General features: G+C 34.5%; 1 protein-coding gene across 4 annotated transcripts in view; it reads left to right on the top strand.

Moving 5' to 3' along the window:
* Positions 1 to 16,830, top strand: part of LOC116165127 (probable cytochrome P450 6a13) — a 77,656-nt gene that overhangs the window by 28,246 nt on the left and 32,580 nt on the right. For all 4 annotated transcript variants that reach the window (XM_031479426.1, XM_031479423.1, XM_031479422.1 and 1 more), the window contains one exon: positions 11,498 to 11,938. In XM_031479426.1, the coding sequence (XP_031335286.1) occupies positions 11,671 to 11,938 (268 nt within the window). In that variant the 5' untranslated portion in view covers positions 11,498 to 11,670. Of the gene's footprint in view, positions 1 to 11,497; positions 11,939 to 16,830 lie in introns of those variants that run through there.

Genomic DNA, 16,830 nt, shown 5'->3' with positions numbered 1-16,830 from the left:
TACAAGAGCATCAATGTTAGAATTAATTAATTTATTAGCTAAAGCCACATTATCAGGTTGAAAATCTATTTGAAGCTGTGTGTCATCGGCATATAAGTGATACCTGCAATGCTTAACATGATTTCTGGAGTTGCACGGGTACAACGAATATAGTAATGGGCCTAGATTAGATCCTTGGGGCACCCCAGCTGTAATGTTTTGTTTTGAATGTAAACGGTGTACCTAGTTGTAACGATTATTTTTAAGGCGGTTTGTTTTAGTTCAGTATTGAACTCATTTTTGGTAATTTTCTTATACACTTTACATTTATTTTGTGGTTAAGTGTTGGGGTACTTGGCTCATTAGTAGCCAGTAATTGAAAACAGTTCAAAAAATTGTTCAAAATGGAAAAAGTAATAAACCGCAAATGGCACACAACAATTAACGGCGACACTGGTTTCTTAAATGACAGTCATGACAGAACAAAATTACTAACGAAATTCAAACCGTCAATCTAATAATGCAAAAAATACTAAAACCTTACGCGCGAAATTCAAGCGATCATCACTTCTAATGAATCACCCGGTATAAACGACCTTATAGGTGGAAATTATTGCTGATTGCTTTTTGAGCTCCTAAATGCCAATTGGAAATTGTAAGTTCTGTTTATGACAAATCAAAGGGTAACATAAAGAGCTGTTATAAACTTTTTTCCAAACAGGCACTTTTTCACCCGATGTAATAACTTTAACTCTTTAAGACGTTAAGTAAATCACGTCAATTTTATAAGACACTAATAGCCGAAAATTGCGTAAATACTATAAATCAGCGAACTTATTACGAAAACTATAAAAACTTGCAAAATAATAATCGTCAAGGATTCGGGGAAGTTAAAAAAGCACTGCAAAAATATAAAAGTCACATCGCCAAAATTTGTGGGCATGTTTCGTAAAATCCTTCTCCTTTCTGCTTTACTCCCTCTAACTGTTTTTAAATTATTACTTACTTCTTCGCTTTCTTTTTACCTGCATTTATTTGATGTAGGTACGTAAAGAGCTGCCTTATTAATATAATCATTAGGCATTTTCTACGCGGCTCGAGTGATCATTCAGTACTTGATAAAATAACGAACTTAAAAGTCAAAATGGAATGCGACAACAGCATTCCTTGTGGTTTTTCAAAACCAAATTAGAAGCTTTAACACTTGTACTTGCAGAAATATTTGCTACATATTTGGAAAGACGCGTTGAAACTACAAGTAAAATCGATGGATGATTTTTATTTGCTTGTCAACGCTGTCGGTTTAATTTTACTGGTTGCGGTGTCTGAATTTTAACTCATGGGAAAAACGTCCACCTCATCTTTTCTTCATTACGTGTTCGCAATTTTTTGAGATGTAGGTACGCAAGTAATTTTAGCACGTTTTTTATGCATCAATTAACGAATTCCCAAGTATGCAATAAACTGATTCAAATTGCCACTTTACTAAGCGAAATGGTTTATATTTAGGTATTGAAGTGACATTAATAAATACAATAATAGCAATAAAGGTTTCGGGTCGTTATACCCCGTTTGGTAGTTGCTTTATGGGACATTTAAGCACTTTTTTGTAACAAACATCATTTCGCATTTTACTTTCACATAATATGAACGCCACCGGAAAATATAACCGTGCGAAACATGCCAGACCGATCGTTAAATCATAAAACAATGAACGTTGCGCGGTTACAGGGGGAATTAAAACATTAAAGCCAGTATCGTTTGTGGAAAAAAATAGCAATTAAAGTAAAGGAATTTTTATTCCATATTTAAAAAGAGGATTCTTCTACGAACATAAACCTGGTCGCAATGTGCGCCTTGACGAAGCACTGAAGTAGTTTAAAGTGCCTTATTTACGATGTATTTATTGGCTTGTCTTTATGGTTAAGTGGACAACCGCACGGTGCTGTGTAGGTCGCGCATTTCCCGATCAAGGTGAAGGCTACCGTGTGATAGGTATTCTTTTACCTATATTATAAAGGATAATTTGAGTAAATTGGTATAACATATTATACGGAAGTGTAAAAGATCCACGCAAGTTATTTTTTATTAATGTACAGACGAGTGTACAGCTGTATCTGTTAATTTACACAAGTATCTGGGTATTCTGAGAATACAGATTTACACTTTCGGGAATGAATTAAGAGGTTACCCAACGACCCGTTTCTGCCAATGTTAAAGCATTTTCAGTTTCGTATAACTTCCAGTTCCCCACGCTTCCTTACAATGGTGTGCCATAGTGTTTATTTCTTTTTTTTAATTTATGCAAAATTTGAAGTGAATTTAACCTAAATCCAACGGTTTTGGAAGAAATTAAGTCTCCAAAATTCTTAAAAGGATCCTCACTTTTGAAAATCAGTAAATTTAACTTGAATGGAAAGCAACTTTGTAACATTTTGGAGAGGCACTATTTTTTCATAAATCTCACCTTACCTCAAACAATGGTAACAATGGTAACACATTGACATGATATACCTACCTACCCTATAATGATATTAGTATTTTTAGTTAGCATTACTTTTCTTGTACCATATAATTAACAACCTTCTTTACTGTTTCATATAGTGGGAGCGGCTCGTGATAAATATTGGTATTATTCGGCATTTCGTATTAAAATTGTGCCACTTGGAACACATGTTCCCTAGACCTATTGGAGTGATTTGAGTCGCAGAGCGGGAAGTTCCGTCCCTTAGGATTGAAAATGGCGCCAATTTCAGGAAATATATGTTTTTAGAGCGATTTTTACGTTTGGGGTGACGTTTACGAGGTTTCCGACGGTGAATATGACAAAAATAATATCCAAAGCTAATTTCTGTGTGGGAAGCACGTTTCATTTATCATATAGTTGACGCCAAATTAAGTTGGGTATGACTCATTCTTAAAATTGTACGGATTAAGATTCAAGCAACGTCAGTCGTATCTAAATCGACGTTTAGTTAATATGCGCACGGGTAGATGTCTCTGTAACTTGTTAACTTCAAGTTCAACTTTTAATCTGTCAAACTTCGAGGTTGCGTAAATTGATATGCGGATTCAAAACTAAAAGCACTTAAAGGGAACTGTTAAAGGGAACTGTTACTATTTATAGTAGTGAATTATTAAAATAGAAGAAATGGTTGTTATAATTATCTCCACTTATTTGAACCTATACTTAATGTAGGTAAACACACCGATCCTCTGCATTCATTTATAACATGCATTTCAGGCAGAAAACTGGCAAATCAAATGCGTTATTCTAAAATGTTGAACATTAGCTACGAGCAAGGTTTCACAATATCGTATACAGTCCTCTTCTTTCGGCAAAGGTGATTTGGTAACGAGACATCTGTATCTGTACATATCGTGCTTCAGCTTATGAGATTATGTCAAGAAGAAGTCAAAAACAATTTCGTTATACTTATAACAGATGTTCAGTTCTAGTTTAGATGCTACAAGATAATTATAAAGTTACGTCAATGGTTTTCACAATTTCATATGCAAGTTGTTACAATTTACCGATTAAACTCTCCACAAGTGCAAAGTAGTTTTAAAAAAAAAACTGTTTCTTGATGTATTGAAGTAAAAACGTAAAAATAAATGTTAACCAGGTAAACACGAAATGACAGAAGAAAAGCTGAGGAATGCGCGACATACGTTTTAGACCGCCCGTATGAATTGTACAGCAGACTCAAGTTACGAAGTTCTATCCTTCTCTAGCAACCGTCAATCTGTGTGAGAGGCACCGTTCCATACGCTAATTATTGCAATACATAGCGATGAGTCATACCCAACTTAATTTGGCGTCAACTATATATGTATAGGCCAATTGTATGATATCTTTAACGTCCGACAAGATTCAAAGGTTTTGACTGATTTTCGTAGTTGAGATGGCGTTTCTGAGATTCTTTTGGGTGAAGATTACCAAAAAGACCCATTAAAGGCCTTTTTTATGAATTTTTTTGTGTTTTGAATAAACAGATCGAGGTTAACTAAGTGCAAATCTGAAACTTATTCATTGAATCCTGTTTTTAACTAAAAATTGTTGATTATTGAAACGTATTTACAAGTAAAAATTCATCAGTCATCAAATGCCTCATCATCGCTCAGATCTCCTGTTGCAGTCGAGCTATAAAAATTATTTAGCTAAAATCATTAAAAATAAAACGCTGACAGTCATGTTTATAATAAGCATGTACATATACAGGGTGACACTTTTAAAACCTTCAATGGGCGATATCGTTTTTTATATTAGAGGTATCACAAAATGGCCAAAACCGTTTCGGTAGAATCGAGGGGGAAGCAAAATGGTCGTATAAAGAAGGAATCAACTTCAACCTCGTACCCCCCGCCACCCCCATGCCTAAATTTTGAATTGTGACGTATCACTTGTGATACATCATTGGAAAGCTCTTAAAAAATGCTTTTCAGAAATACCAACACTGGTACATTTAAACTGCCCATTCACAACTTATGTAATAAAAATGAGTAATTTGAGTATTTGTTGAATTTGTCAGTGTTTGAAATAAAAAAAAATTTCTTAGATCTAGTGATGCTTTGGAAAAACAATGACAGCAATTTTTAGTAAATAATAATTTTCTATTACTTTATTTGTTGATCGGTTATTATTATTTTAGTCTCGTTTTTAGTATTTCTTGGCAAGAAAATTACAAATTTTGAATTTAACTAAAGATTTCATAATGGTGTACACGTTAGCCGAAAGAGTTGAAATTATTTTCATCTATGGTTCTGAAGCGTGATCTGCATTTAGAACAGCAGCTGTTTTTAATGCCCGACACCCAGAACGACGTGTCAGTCACACTTATGTTGCAATGTTAGTGACTAAATTTGAAGAAACTGGGTCAGTGGAAAATAAAGAAAAGAGACGGACCAAGAATAATGGATGAAGCTACTCAGATTGAAGTTTTGGGTCATTTTGGTGCAAACCCAACATCATCTATTCGAAAAGCAGCGACTATGACCGGACTTTCGCGAGAAACTGTACGACGAACTCTTAAGGTGCACAAATTCTACCCTTATAAGATGCAGATTGTACAGGAACTAACCGAAGACGACTCCGATCGAAGAATTTTGTGAAATAATGACCGAGAATATTCAAAATAATCCGGAACTGGTGAAAAACATTTGTTTTAGTGATGAATGTACATTCTTTTTAAATGGAAATGTGAACGAACATAACTGCCGGTATTGGGACGATAAAAATCCTCATCTTTTTCGCGAGGGGCATACTCAACGGCCCCAAAAAATTAACGTCTGGGCAGGTATCTTAGGTGATAACATCATTGGTCCTCTGTTTATCGAAGGAAATTTAACTGGAGATACTTACCTAAACATGCTACAAAATACTCATGAAATAGAGAATCAAATAAATCCAATTGACGGAAACATGAATTTGATTGAAGATTTCATACATTTTCAACAAGATGGGGCTCCTCCTCATTACTGTATGGCTGTCCGTGAATTTTTAGATGAGAAATTTCCGGGACAGTGGATAGGACGAAGAGGTCCTATAGAATGGCCAGCACGATCTCCAGATCTGACACCATTGGATTTCTTTCTTTGGGGTCATTTAAAATCGGTTGTGTACAGAACTGAACCAGCTTCCATAAATGATCTTCGCTACCGGATAGTCAGGGAGTGCCGTTCACTTTCCAGGGAAGTGTTTAAAAATGTTAGAAATGAATTTGAAAACCGTTTTTAGTGTAATAAATTGCGAATGGGCAGTTTAAATGTACCAGTGTATGGTATTTCTGAAAAGCATTTTTTAAAAGCTTTCCAATGATGTATCACAAGTGATACGTCACAATTCAAAATTTAGGCATGGGGGCGGCGGGGGGTACGAGGTTGAAGTTGGTTCCTTCTTTATATGACCATTTTGGTTCCCCCTCGATTTCTACGTGACACCAGCTTTACTTGAACTCTCCAATTCACAAAGAGGAATAACAGAAAAAACAATTAAAACTTTGGAAGAATTTACTACCGTTCTCTATGACTCCGAAGCACAGGAGAAATCCTCTACTAATAAAATATTTATTTTGTACCAAAAATAAATTACTGCAGTTCCTGTCCCCAATCAAGCAGGTCATGTGTTCAACAGGAGATCTGAGCGATGATGGGGCATTCCCCTTTGATGACTTATATCTTTTTACTTGTAAATACGTTTCAATAATCAACAATTTTTAGTTAAAAACCAAATTCAATGAATAAGTTTCACCTTTGCACTTAGTTTACCTCGACCTGTTTATTCAAAATACTTAAAAATTCATAAAAAATAGCTATTTGTGTATTAAGAGCGCAAAATGATATATTCTCAATTGAAAGAGACATTTGCCGCGCTAATCTCTTGAAATCAACAATCAATTTGCGCTCGAATTACACACAAGATTTTTTCTACAATCGAGCAGTTCACATATTTCCAAAAATTTAAATTTTTCACTCAAATATAGATTATTATTTTAATCTTATGCCTAAATGAAAGATGTCATTTACTCGTTGTCATTGGAGCAATGCATATTTGATTTATAGTTTATAATTTGGAGAGTGAGCGTTTTTTTTTATTTTGTCGCTTATAAGCGACAAATTGACATTCCTCGAAAAATATGACGTTTACGTTGTCAAATAGGAGCGCAAATGCCTACTTTGGATATCGATTGTAGAAAAAGGTCTTTAATGGATTTTTTTGGTCATCTTCACCCAAAAGAATCTCAAAAACGCCACCTCAACCACGAAAATCGGTCAAACCTTCCAAGAAACTTTCGAATCCTGTCGGACGTTAGAGATATCATACAATCATGCTTCCCACAAAGAAATTAGCTTCGGATATTGTTTTTGTCGTTTTCACCCTCGGAAACCTCGTAAACGTCACCCTAAACGTAAAAATCGCTCTTAAAACAGATATTTCCTGAAATTCGCCTCAATTTTGAAAATTGGCGCCATTTTCAATCCTAAGGGACGGAACTTACGGCTCTGCGACTCAAATCACTCCAATAGGTCTAGGGAACATGTGTTCCAAGTGTCACAATTTTAATACGAAATGCCGTTTGTTCTCACGGGCCGCTCCCACTAATATTGTATCTCGAAATTCTAATAACCCACGATGTTGATGCCAGCCTATAAAAAAATACAATAAGACCATTACACTTCCACTAGTGGAGATATGCTGTGTAAAGGCTTAGGTATGTTTACAAGGATCGAAGATTCAGCCTCTATGGCACCGGCAACAAAATTAATTTTTAATTCGCTCACGGTTAGCTCAGTAATAATGTTTTTATATCTCTCACCTTGCGAAGGGTTGCCCTCTTCTTAAAATCTGAAATTCAAAGTCTAATGCTCTGGTAATGCACCGATTACTTGTCTTTAAATTTCCTACTTATGCCGTTGTATGCAAAATTTATTTATCGCACAAGGTGCTGTCCAATTACGTCACTGAACGTTAAGGAAATTGATTTTAACTAGCCATTACTGTTAGCAATTCGAAATGGAATCTTATTTGTTTATCACATTGAATTTTAATATCAGTTTATTTAAAATCTCTCACTCCCCCACTTCTTTCGCTATTTGAATTTCGCCCGGTAGAAATACCGAAACGGGCCTTCCTTTTTCAACTAGCGTACCCTCTTAAATCACGTGCTCGTCTTTTTAAACAGAACTGAACGAAACTTTTACGTCCCAAGCGATCATGACAACCGCGCTCGTTTTCTGCAATACGTTTTTTGTTATCGGCAGACATACTTTTGTTAACGTTCACTATGAAGCAGTACGTGTGTAAATTTTCCTATACTGAACAGAATACAACTTTTCGGTATTTAGGTCGAAATAATGACGCTTACACAACAATAATAATTTTTCGGTTGATCTGAAACCACTCAATTTTCTATTTTAGAGGAAAAACTGTAATCTTTGCTATATTTTTTTAGGAGTTTGTCTACTGTACCTCTTAATATAATAAAAGTGGAGCAATTTTTCTCACATCTGGTAGATCTTCAGGATACAATAATTCATAAATATTCATTTTTAACGTAGTTAATACAAAGAAAAACACTTCACACAGAAAAAAGATCACCCCAATAGCAGGCATTAAGGAGAACGACAAAGTTATATTGTAAAAGTCCCGTAAAAGAATTGTTAATATATTTTTAATTAGGTGTAAGTCGATTAATAAAGCTATTAACTAAAATTATTATTTTTGATTAATACAGTCCATTAATATACGATCAATCAGCTTGGTGATTGTTTCAAATTCTAACCAATCAGATGATTTTTTATCTGATTAAACGCTAGGTAGCTTTTTAACAGCGATAAAAATGCGTGTAGGAATGCGTAAAATTTACTGTCTTTTATTAATCTCCATAAAATACACTCGGTCTTGGTTTTAAATCAGAATAATTTTATTTATTCACTCAAATTTTGTTGCTTCCTGGAAAAAACTCTCGATCAAAAGCACATGATAAAATCGCTCCATGCTAAAGCTGTCGCGATTCACACTTTTGATCTCAAGATTTTTCCGTTGCAACAAAAGTTTCGTATAAAAATAAAATTATCCGATTAAAAATCAATGCGTATTTACCCCCGAATAATAAACAAATTTTTTCTAACCTGAAAAACCTCCAACACAGGAATCTTCGTGCCACGTTAATGGAACTGCTAAACGAAAATTTATCGTACGAGGATTCGTTATTATATTCCCAGATAGCAAATAAAAAATGCTGCGAGTAATGGTCCCGGCCAAAATAAACCATACACAAAACACCTCAAACCTAACTACCTCTCCTTACTTCCAGTACACATCCGTGTCCCGGTACAATAATGCAAATTCAATTTTGACTTTAAATTCCAGATTCAAAGCAAACAATGGACACGATAAAACTCCAAAAGGACCACTTGAAATGAACTTTGGGCAGAGAGCAACAAAATAAGTAAGCGTGAGACATATCTGAATCGTTAAGGGATCGAATAAACACACGATTTTCTTGATTTCACATAAACAAAATTTATTCTATAAACATAAAATCCTACTTATCAAAATTGGATTACAACAGCATCCCAATAAACAAACCTCGTCTTCTAAATTTTTAAAGGACAACAGCTCGGCCTAGAAATTGGCAAAAGGCTTCTTCTAACGAACCTCAACTCGGCCTCGAAATTGGAAAAGGCTAACTCCGGTATTTAAACTCTTTAAAAAAGTCAAAATTTCTTATCTAATTATCGACGCCTGGCAACTCGACAAACCAATGAACACCTTACCGTATACAGGACGCTTTCATCAGTTACATAGGCAGATCTTATCTACAATACATTTCCTATGAAAGATAACTTTTTTATTAAAAGACATCAATCTTTTATAAAAATAAACGAAACACCCAATAAATATAATTTAATCTGCCACATAAATTAATTAACAAAACCGTTCATTGATAAGGAAGAATAAGATAAAATTTTCCTATCCATAATAATTCTAGGAACTAATTTTTTTACGAAACAAGTAAACAAATACCTTTGGATCAAGCTAGATATGCAAATTGGTTTTGTGTTTAAGCGTAGGGAATCCTACCGGATTAATTAAATGAATTGAAATAAACATTTGATTAGTAATTGAACGACGCGTTTTTACTTCTGGTGACTGGAACTAATCTTCAACGTCCAACCCGACTTTGTTTACACAGCAGTATAAAAAGGAAAACAAAATTTTACTTTAATCTACTATAAAAATATTCATTTGGTTTTTCTGCAAAATGGTCCTGAAGAGCTTATGTTCGTCATTGTCCTTAAATTGTGCCCTTCTTAGTGTTTTCTTATTTTTGAGATTCTGGAACAATAAATAGTCACTTCGTGCTAGATCTGGACTATAAGGCTTTTGAAAATCTGGACTTTAGTGAAGCAACAAGATACCTTGCGTCAGTTTCCCGCGTCTCTTCACTTTAATAGCATCCCTAAGACAATACATTTCCGTTCCCGTACTACCCTTATTAATACAATCAATCAGCAAAATTCCATGACGGTCTCAAGAACTGGTTGTCATTATTTTTCCTGCAGAATGGGCGACTTTAAACTTCTTGGGAGGGTTGGAGCCCTTAATATGCCACTGCGTCGACTCTTGATTCAATTCAGAATGATAATATTAACCGAGGTTCATCTCCAGTGACAAGTCGATTATGAAATTCTGAAAGCCGTGGTTTCTGAAACTCCCAGTGAAACTACCACGTCGCTTCTTTAGTCTTGCATTCTCCTGTACCAAAAACATGGTTTTTTCAGCTGCTTCTAAAGTGGTCACGTCAACAGGATGCCCTAGAGGGCGCTCGTCATCCAGTGATTCTCGGCCAATTTTGGCTACTCGCAAATGGTTGACTTAGAGGTCAGAATTATTTTCACATTTTCGAAGACTAACTGCAGTTTCGGCGCCATCTCAGAGGAGGGGTTTTGTAAGAAAATTTACAGAATCTTATTCAAAAACGTGTCTTCCTTTTTGAGAAAATTAAAAAAACAAATGATGGAATTTATAACAGTAGCGTCCAAAGGAAATATTTATTTGAAAACAAACTTTGTTCCTTTATCTAACCTTTGTTTGGCACAACTCGCACGTAACACCCCGTATATTCAACAAATAGTGTGACCCTTCAGAAAGATATTTGTTTCCCTTACAGCCGTTTTCTGTAATATACATAAATGGTGGAAACAGTACCTACCGATATCGAACCTGTTTACATGTAACAAAGTTTCTTACTTAAATTATAGAGAAATTAGGAGGCCGTATCGATCAGGCCGAAACTAATACCTTCTATCCATTAGGTAAACATAGAAAGTTAATTGACCATGTTCAGCCTCCGCATCTTGAAATTCCAGCAAACAACAATAAATCACGTTGATATAATTTATAAAAGATATGAGCGCGTCCAGGAAGGCGTCCTCAAAAAATTAAGCATACAAAAATACCTGAAAGGTTTGCGACATTAACGTACATTAATCAGATAGAACAAAAGATTAGGGATTCTATAAATAAGAAAAGCGTAAATATAGCGCGGAAGGAAAAATTACAAGAAAGCGGTTTGGAAAGAAAATTGGAAAGTCGTGTTTATGGCACCTTCGACGTTTTAACTTGTTACCTAAAGATTTCTGCAATTTCTTGCTTCCGTCTGCTATTCGCGAAATCGTTTTTGCTTGGAAGCTTTTCTATTTGTACCCCATTCATATTTTTCTCCTATTTACGGAAACATTAGATAAAAGTCACCATAAATTTTGGATTATTTCCATTAATACTGATAGTTTTTTTTCGATATTAAATCATTTCGTAATTTATGGCTGGAATTTGCATCAAGGTAGGCCCGAGTGTAAAAAAATACGATAGATATATTATGCAAAGTGTTATTTCTGTTATTTATGTGGAAGATAAAACAAAGGGAGGAATGCTCGCTTTCAGGAAATACAAAGTGGAAAGCTAATTGGGGAAGGTCGTGACTTTCCACAATTAACATCCCTCATTTTTCAGCTCAACGCGTGTGTGATAAAACAAGATGAAATTAAGTATACGTTCCGTTAAAATTCCTACTTAAAAAGTGCTCGCCGACAATAATATAAAAATTAAGTGCCAATAAAATTTAATACACAAGTGCTTTGATTGCGAAAAAAAGCGGGAAAAAAATTTTGTGATCGTGTCGTGTAATGTCTTCATTATCGCGAGCGCAAAGTTGGCCTCTATTATCTGGTGCAGCAGCCGCGGAAGATATACGTCCGGTTACCCCGAAGACAACGCAAGTGCAAGCACGTCGCTTTCTCTGCCGACATTATTACCCTGAAGGTGGATGGGGATGGATAATATCCGTATGTGCGATGTTTGTACATATTTTAAATCACGGTGTGCAATTATCCTGTTCGCAATTGGTCACACCGGCTTCAAAGAAATATCACATAGAACCAGTACATCCTGCAGGTACGTTTTTATAATTACAAGTTTCGTGCATTTGTGCTGGCGTTTCGTCACTCTTTCAGCGTGAAGAATTCTTATCTGTATCATTTATGCAAATTGGTTTTTACCGTACTTCGTTTCAGATCGTTAGCGAATTCACATATCTGCTACATTTTCTGTGTATTATAGGAATCTTTCCACTAACAATAAGTGGTTAAATTTGTATATATTTTGTTAGATTTAGATAAATATCTACATACTCAACCCAGAGATGGCAAACGTGATCTGAAAGAAACCCTTCGGAATGAGAAGGGCGAACAGAGGGTTCCCAATCAAACTTCAATTCCATTTTTAGGGTTGACACAATTGCACTATCCTTAGCTGTGGTTTTCCACAAATAAAGGTTCGCATCATGAATTTTAGGGAAATTAATTATTTTCCTTAATTTGAGTTTATCCCTTAAGTTTGATCTTGTAATATAAGTTTTTTATGCTGCTGTATTAGTATACTCTTTAATAATATATGTAACGAAACCTAGTAGTTTCCACTAAAAGAAATAGGCCTCCCATGACCATGCAGAAGTACGCCACTGAGCACAAATTTAAACTACGTGGTTTGGTAGCAAATTTTTTATGTTTTGAATACCATACAAAGATTCTTTTAAAAAAATGCTGTTTTGAAAATATATCCAGTCGTCCAGGAAATGTTCACCCTCTTTGCCCTGTTTGTATCACACGAGAATAGCTCTAGGGACTTTGATTACAAGAAAGGAAAAAACCTCCCAGGATAGGTACTAACTTTCTTATTTATTTTCCAATTTACATTATACAATTTTATTATAATGGTTTTCAACTGATATCGGGTGGTTTCATTTCACTCGTAATCAGGATTTTACAGCGATATTGGTATATGGTACCATCATATTTCACGGAAATTGAATGTATTTACCAATAATGTTACGCAACGAAACGTGGGAATGGAGTAAAAATATAACATTTCAATCTTACTTGTCTCGAAAATTAGCAAATAATACCCCCCCTCCCTCATTTAAAATTTAAAAAAAATATGGCATTTGGCGAAGATCAATCAAAAATTTTTTTTCGATAAAAGATCTACAAAATTAGCTGAAAGTGGAAGTAGTGGTCTTATCCTGTGCTTCAATTCAAAACTTAACTGCGTAGAGCGATTTAGTTATTCTTACCATAAATATTTTTCGAATAAGGGCGACGATAATTTTGCTTTTGCTCCTACCTTTTTTTTAATTTCTTTTATAGTAAAGGAATTATGATCCAAGGAGTCCTACATGCTACGCACTCTGTCTAATAAGCACGTCTATATGTAAAGGTCGTAACTATACAGGGTGTTTTTTTGGGAACTTTAGTTAAAAGTTTCTGGGAAAGTAAAATAGGTAGGTTTCTGAAAATTTGTACTTAGGAGTTACTCTGAAGGCCGAATCGATGTAAAATATTTTCAAAATGGCCGCACTTCCGGAAACACCGGAAGTCGATAGTAACTTCGTTATTTTAAATGGCAACCCCTATTTTTTATTGCATTTTTGGATTCTACGTGAAATTTCAGTTCTTTTGATAGCCATATATCGATATCTGCCATTTATGGTTTTTAAGTTATTTTGACTTTAAAAAAAAATGGCGCATGCAGATGGTACCTTGATAATTGATTACTTGAAAAAGGTTATAGTCATGGCAACCCATTTTTATCAGTGCATAGAGAATGAATAGGGCTTTCTTTTACTGTACTTAAAACAAAGTTAAGTTGCGTACAACCGCACCTATGGAGATCCAAATTTAAGAAACTTCAAAGTCTATAAACTCAGTTTTTTTAAAATGGAATGACCATGTTCTTAATATTGCATGAGATAGAGAATCGAAATTGGCATATTTTGACTATACATGTTCCTATAGCTATCTTTAACAGTTTCTGATTTATTCCCATTTCATTGAAATGATGCCTTTTTTTTCGCATTTTCTTTTTAGTAGGCCATGATTTTATAACAATCGAATTTTAAACAAATCAAGGAATGGATTCTTTAATACCATTGATTCTAGTTCTAGTCTAAATAATTCATTAATAAATAACCCATTTATTAAGGATATAGGACGGAAAATTTTTGAAAAATCTAAACAGAGTTGTTCAACTGAATTTCTTAAACAACGTATAAGTCTGGAAATTAAGAGAGGTAATGCGATATCTGTTCTAGCAACAATTCCATACCAAAAATGTTTCAACGAAGTTTTTTATATTTTGCATTGAATTTAATTTGTTAATCTTGCATTTGCAATTCAATTCATTTTCTTAAATATTCTCTTGTAGAGCTTTGTACCACTTATGCTTCAACGGTTTGTAGTGCATTAGGGGTACAAAATTTCCAAAATTCATACAATTTCGTTCCAGTTTTCGAATGAATGTACGGAAAGCACGCGCCGCGATTCTGCCCATTTCACCATAAATAACAATTAAATTCCAAAATAGGTGAAACCACTGCGAGTCATTTTTCGATTTTTGAAAAACTTATGTTAACCTATAACAGTGGGTGACGGATTAGTGTCACTAGATTTGTTTAAAATTCAATAAAATTGTTATAGAATCATGGCCGACTACTAAAAAGAAAATCCGAAAAAAATAGTGTCAATTCAATAAAATGGGAATAAGTCAGAAACTGTTAAAGATAGCTATAGGAACATGTATAGTCAAAATATGCCCATTTCGATTCTCTATCTCATGGAATAGTAAGAACATGGTCATTCCATTTAAAAAAACTGAGTTTTTAGTCTTTGCAGTTTCATAAATTTGGATATCCATAGGGGCGGTCGTACGCAACTTAACTTTTTTTTAAGTGCACTAAAAGAAAGCCCTATTCATTCTCTATGCACTGATAAAAATGGGTTGCCATGACTACAACCCTTTTCAAATAATCAATTATCAAAGTACCATCTGGATCCGCCATTTTTTTTCTTAAAGTCAAAATAACTTAAAAACCATAAATGGCAGATATCGGCATTTGGGTATCAAAAGAATTGAAATTTCACGTAGGATCCAAAAATGCAATAAAAAATAGGGGTTGTCATTTAAAATAACGAAGTTACTATCTACTTCCTGTGTTTCCGGAAGTGCGGCCGTTTTGAAAATATTTTACATCGATCGGCCTTCGGAGTAACTCCTAAGTGCAAATTTTCAAAAACCTACCTATTTTACTTTCCTAAAAACTTTTAACTAAAGCTCCCAAAAAAACACCCTGTATTCACGGGAGTGTAACCTTTCGGGATTGTCAACTGTAATAACCTTCATGATGGTTTTGAACGAAAATTTGCGTCTTATAATTTTTTCTCGACATCCATAGGGTAATGGAACCCTGAATGGAACTAACGATCTTTGCGATTTTTTATTAAAAAATCCAACTTCAAGGCGCGACACTGCTAAAAAGAGAACAGTTCAGACTTTACGGTATAAGGGTATCACCTAATTGTACGTAGTATGTCTAAATACAATACTTTTTTTAAAATAGTGATTCCAGTGCAGTAGCACATATTTTGCGTGTTGGAGTAACTTTAAATCATAAGCATTTTTCATTGTCGTGCTTTAAAATTACAAAAATGTCAACCCCTGGCAAACTATTTGGTCGTGATCAGAGTTTTTTAGCAGATACATTAAAAGATATCGCATTTTGTCATAGGAAATACGAATGAGAAAGAGAGAGGAGAAAAATGTCTTGGTCCCCTTTGCAACACTGTCTTTCTTAATTTTATTAGTCTACACTCTACAGGATATATTTAATTACAATTTAATGTGATTTTTATTTTACAATATTCTACCTTTCCAGGAAAGTACATTCTGTTTTCTTTTATATTATTTGTATTCCAAGGAAAATTTCTTACCTGCTCTTTCTGTCCCACGTTGTTTGTTTTACTTCAAAAATATGACAATAAATGTTTTTCAATTATGTACTTAATATTTATTCATTAATATTAATTCTTGTTTTACACTTTATTTGGATATGGGGATCTGGGGTACCACCTCGATTAAGAATAAAAAGAGTGTAATCGTCCAATTTTACTGTGTTGCAGTAGCTATGGTCCTTGCTCCTTAAACGATTCCTAATTTCATTTTCGCTCTGCCTATAGTATAACCAAAGCCTCTTTGGAGTCTTATTTCCAAATTTTCTGAGAGTACATCCAAATCTGACTCATTACCGCTACGAACCGCCCTTATTTCTCCTTCTGCTTAACTAAAACCAAATGGCTATCTGTTTTCTTCAGTTTATATATGTTCCTGGCAAATTTTTTTCTAGTTTTTTTGAATCGATAATATTTTACGTGAGATTTAGGTACAAATGAGCACTTTGAGATGAGACGAAGCATCCAATGACGTTTTAAAGGTGATCTTTTTCATGGATTTTCTTAGAAATTTTCTCTCCAGTTTTTCTTTCTATTTAGCGTGATCCAATGTCTGGAATTACTCCATAATGAAGAAATAAATATATGTTCATGTTATAAACAATTCAGAACAATTCACTTAGGAACACCATCAAGACCCTTCCATATCACTGCAAGTCATCTGTCTCTATAACCTGTTGTAAGAAGAATATGCGTTTACAATTTATTGACCGTACCGTATACAGGGTCTTTCATAACGAGTAAACGGCACTTACAGACCTTACTTCTGACCAGCACGTTCTCCTGATTTTTCCCCTATGGATTTTTCTTATGGTGATACCTTAAAGGATACCTTTTTCTGTAGTACCTACCACAAAATGATATATAATCAATCCCGCTCTATCTTCAAAATGTTGGTATTCTTTGATTTTTTTTCTGGTTCCTCGTAGCCTCATAGATACTCCTCTGATTATTGCTATTTGAACTTTTACCCGTCCCCAAACATTTCTCTCCACTTTTCTGATA

Source organism: Photinus pyralis, unplaced genomic scaffold, assembly GCF_008802855.1.
Source record: "Photinus pyralis isolate 1611_PpyrPB1 unplaced genomic scaffold, Ppyr1.3 Ppyr1.4_LG2, whole genome shotgun sequence".
Lineage (NCBI taxonomy): Eukaryota > Metazoa > Arthropoda > Insecta > Coleoptera > Lampyridae > Photinus > Photinus pyralis.
Note: the sequence above shows the minus strand (reverse complement) of the source record. Positions and strands in the feature narration are given on the sequence as shown.